This window comes from Epinephelus moara, chromosome 1 (assembly GCF_006386435.1).
Source record: "Epinephelus moara isolate mb chromosome 1, YSFRI_EMoa_1.0, whole genome shotgun sequence".
Classification (NCBI taxonomy): domain Eukaryota; kingdom Metazoa; phylum Chordata; class Actinopteri; order Perciformes; family Serranidae; genus Epinephelus; species Epinephelus moara.
The window spans coordinates 19,753,014-19,756,877 of NC_065506.1; the positions used below are offsets into that span (position 1 = coordinate 19,753,014).

The 3,864-nt window shown below is 38.9% G+C and overlaps 1 protein-coding gene across 1 annotated transcript in view; it reads right to left on the bottom strand.

The window, feature by feature from the left end:
- Positions 1-3,495, bottom strand: part of LOC126389866 (uncharacterized) — an 8,343-nt gene extending 4,848 nt beyond the window's left edge. The window contains exons 1-6 of the mRNA XM_050043823.1: positions 3,348-3,495; positions 3,202-3,263; positions 3,004-3,112; positions 2,620-2,771; positions 2,366-2,508; positions 2,071-2,233 (exon numbers count right to left, since the gene is read on the bottom strand). Of these exons, the coding sequence (XP_049899780.1) occupies positions 2,071-2,233; positions 2,366-2,508; positions 2,620-2,771; positions 3,004-3,112; positions 3,202-3,263; positions 3,348-3,361 (643 nt within the window). The 5' untranslated portion in view covers positions 3,362-3,495. The remainder of the gene's footprint in view (positions 1-2,070; positions 2,234-2,365; positions 2,509-2,619; positions 2,772-3,003; positions 3,113-3,201; positions 3,264-3,347) is intronic.
- Positions 3,496-3,864: the final 369 nt, after the last annotated feature.

Sequence of the window (3,864 nt, forward strand, 5' to 3'; positions counted from 1 at the left end):
TTTATGGTATCGAAAGCCTTCCTTAGATCAAGGAAGACCGCCCCCACCAAGTTCCCTTTGTCTATATGTGATTTGATTTTTTCCAGTAGGTAGCAGTTTGCACTCTCTGTGGAAAATTTTGGTCTAAAACCAAATTGTAATGGGTGCAGATAATTATGAGTTTCCAAGTAGTTCATCAGTTGCTTTGCCACAGCCTTTTCCAGCACCTTAGAAAAAGCAGGAAGGATGCTGATTGGCCGATAATTACTCACTTGATCAGCTGCTCCAGATTTAAAAATAGGCGCTACTCTTGCTTGTTTCCACATTTCTGGGAACATTCCACTAGCCATGGAGGTGTTGATCAAGTGAGTTAATGGTTCAGCCAGTGCATCACTGTGTCCTTTCAAAAATGCTATGTCCAGATTAAAAAGGTCTTTTGAATGTGTATTTTTGAATGTATTAATTATTTCAGTGACCTGTGTTTTAGTGGTTGCCTGCAGTTCAAACATACAGCCTTTCTTTCTGTTTGTAGTGGTATCAATACACAAGCTAGTTTGTTCAAAGTTATTGACAAGTTCCTCCACTGACCCGATAAAATGATCATTAAATGCTTGTGCAATTTGTCCACTATCCGAGATAATTTGGTTTCCAACTTTGAGCTCATGTACTGTTTTTTTAATATTCTCCTGTGAGTTTATTAGATTTTTTATTTGTTTCCAGATTAACAAATTGTTTCCTTTTGCATCTGTTATCAAAATAGTGTAATATTTGGCTTTTGCGGTCCACAGTTCTTTGGTTACTCGGTTTCGAAGCACTTTGTATAGGGCCATGGCAGTATTTGTTCGGCTCTTTAAGAAGGCCTTCAGTGCGAAATCTCTTTGTTTCATTAACTGTCTAATCGACACATTTACCCATGGAAGGGATTTCTTCCTATTTGAGTTTTTGGATTTTTTAAGGAACTTGCAAATAATTTTTTCAATAACAGTCATCAATTCATTACAACATCCATTCGGATCGTTGCTTTGCAGAACATTATTCCATGTCACCCCATTAAGTTCATTTCCTAGACTTGATAGATCCTGCTTTGGTATAATAAGTTTATCTTATTTCGGCAAACTACAATTGGCAAAACGTTTCTTAGTTAATTTCCTCGCTGCCAGAATCATATTGTGATCCGACAATCCTGTTATGAGACTGTCTGACTGAAATCAAATTTAGACATTGAATCCTTGAGTTTCTTCTTAGTTTTCTTATCTGCCCAATTTATATTGAAGTCGCCGAATATCATCACTTCTGTCTTATGGGAAATGGCTTTAAGCAATTTTTCCAACTTATCATAAAAACCTATGTCACATGCGGGAGGGTTGTATAAAACCAAAATGCGGAAATGCATCTCTGGGGATAAAAATACATTTAATCCTAGACATTCAATAGAAACATCACATTCAAACTCAATTTGAGTGCACTTAAATTAATCCCTAATGTAAATAATCACTCCGCCTCCTCTACCACTGTTCCTGTCTTTTCTAAAACACATATACCCGGGCACGTCGACAATAGTAGTTAAAACCTTGCTGTGTAGCCAGCTTTCACTCAGGCATAAAAAATCCAGATTTGAGTCCAACAGTAGTGCTTTGATTTCGTCACATTTTGGGAGGAGACTTCTAATATTTAGATGCCCCCCAAGTATTCCCCTGGGTTTAACTTTGGGGTCCCAAATGACTTGCAGCACTTGTAGCACTTCCCCTTACTGGGGTAAAAGCTGTCATGATGCAAGTGACATCTTGGTAGATGCGCTATAATTACTCTGTTCTTTAATATCCCGAACTCCATTTGAATACAGGAAATAGCATCACAACAATATGTTTTGCTATTCTGGGTGAGATTTTAAGTCATGACAATAGAATTTAGAGTATACATTTTTTTTGAGGTTTTAAGGGGTCCTATTTCAAATAATAGTTCAGACACACTTCATATTTCACCTTCTAAATGGATTATAAGTATGTTAAAGGAATCTTATCATGCCTAAGAAATATACAGTACACTTTAACATAAAAAGCAACAGATAAAGACTGAAAAGATGACACTTACGGGTTGTGAATTCCCGCTCTTCACTACTGTCACTGAACTTGCGACTCCTGTTTATGTAGCTTCTCACACTGACTGCATATGTTGTGTTCGGCTTCAGGTCTTCACCAGGTATTTCATAGTAATTCTGTCCTTCGAATGTAGTCGGTTTGACAGGTTTAATAACCTGGGATGAAGAAACAAGAATTATATTTTTTAACTTAATGGCAAACTGATACAATCACATACCAGTGACTAAGTCTACATCTCCAGTACAAATGATCTCAGTGTTAAACAATGCATGTATAATGGCTCCTACCTTCTGTGTGTCTCCTTTTATATGGTAAATCACCTCAGCGGTCAAGTCTTCACTGAAAAAGCCCTCGTGGTTTGTTTTCCACAGGATTTGAAAATTCCCATTAGATTCTTTCACTGAGGTGATTGTTGGCTTTATGGGCTTTACTGTAGAAAAAACAGAGATAAGAGAAATACGTTTTACATCCATGGATCTGGATCAGTCTATTTCCTGCAGATGCTGATTAGATTTATGGACTTTCAGAGAAGTCAACTTACTGCTGTGTCTGATGCTGATGATTTTGGACTCCATGCTTTTGCCTCCTTTCCAAACTGTGGCTAAGTGAGTCTCCCCCGAGACAAGTATCAAATCGTATAAAGTGCAACAACACCGTTCCATGTCACACTGTGCGGGAATGCAATGGCTCGTCCTGTGTAATACAAGATAAGATACACCATGTTCTGAATGTATTAAATATGTATATCACTGGCTGCTCCGGATGATTCAGTTGATTTTTATTATTAGGCTTACATATGAAGGAAATCAACTCAATCGACATTATTTAGTTAAATCAATAAGCACTCAGAAGTAAGCCCATACATATAAACTTTAATAATTCACTGGCTCTGTAGTGAAACATAACAACAACACCATATCCATACCCATTGTCGTAGTGGCTCTGGAGAGTCAGATTGTGTCCCTCACAGTTTTGCGCGTCAAAGTGGCAAAACATTAAGTCTACATAGTCGTTGGTACAGTCAAGATTTAGGCCTGAAACAGACATTACACCAAGAGATTAGTCGTGAGAATGAGTTTGTACAGACCATATAAACGCTGTTTACATTATGCACTGTACGTACCAGAGAGAGCTGTGACAACAATGCCCAAAATAAGCAGGACAAATGATATCCTGTGAGCGCGACTGAAAACAAACACAATAGCAGACAGTCGTTACGTTAATTGATTGATTAAAGTAACGCAGACCGTTTCCAAGAGTCGACATTACCTCCTTAGCTCCATGCCGAAACGCTTTGATCCACTTCAACTTCTAAAACAAAATTCCCACTCAGCCTCGATACACGCCGTGAGAGTTTACTGTGTCCGTGGGTGCACTGCACAGTCTCACGCAGTCTTCCTGATATGGAGAGCTCGAAATGTTGCGCCACTAATTTACGGGAAGACCGTCCCACTCCGCCTTCCTGAAAGAGCGCAGAGAAGGCAACACACCCTGTTCAGCCGACAGCAACTAGTAATGGAGAAACTTTATTACCACAGTAAAATAAGAATTAGTGAATTGTGGATGAACGTAGGCCTATAACCGCTGGGGAATAATCCACGCTTAAATATGCACTTAACTGAGGGACATTGCATAGCCACATCTCTGACAGTAGTCTTTCAACTTCAGTTCCATGTATTAGATTGTATTTCATGTTATCCAGCAGACCAACAGACCCAGCCAACATTTGTATGTGGGGCCCATGTGGGTATAAACTGGGCTGAAAAATGGGATCTATATGCCTATG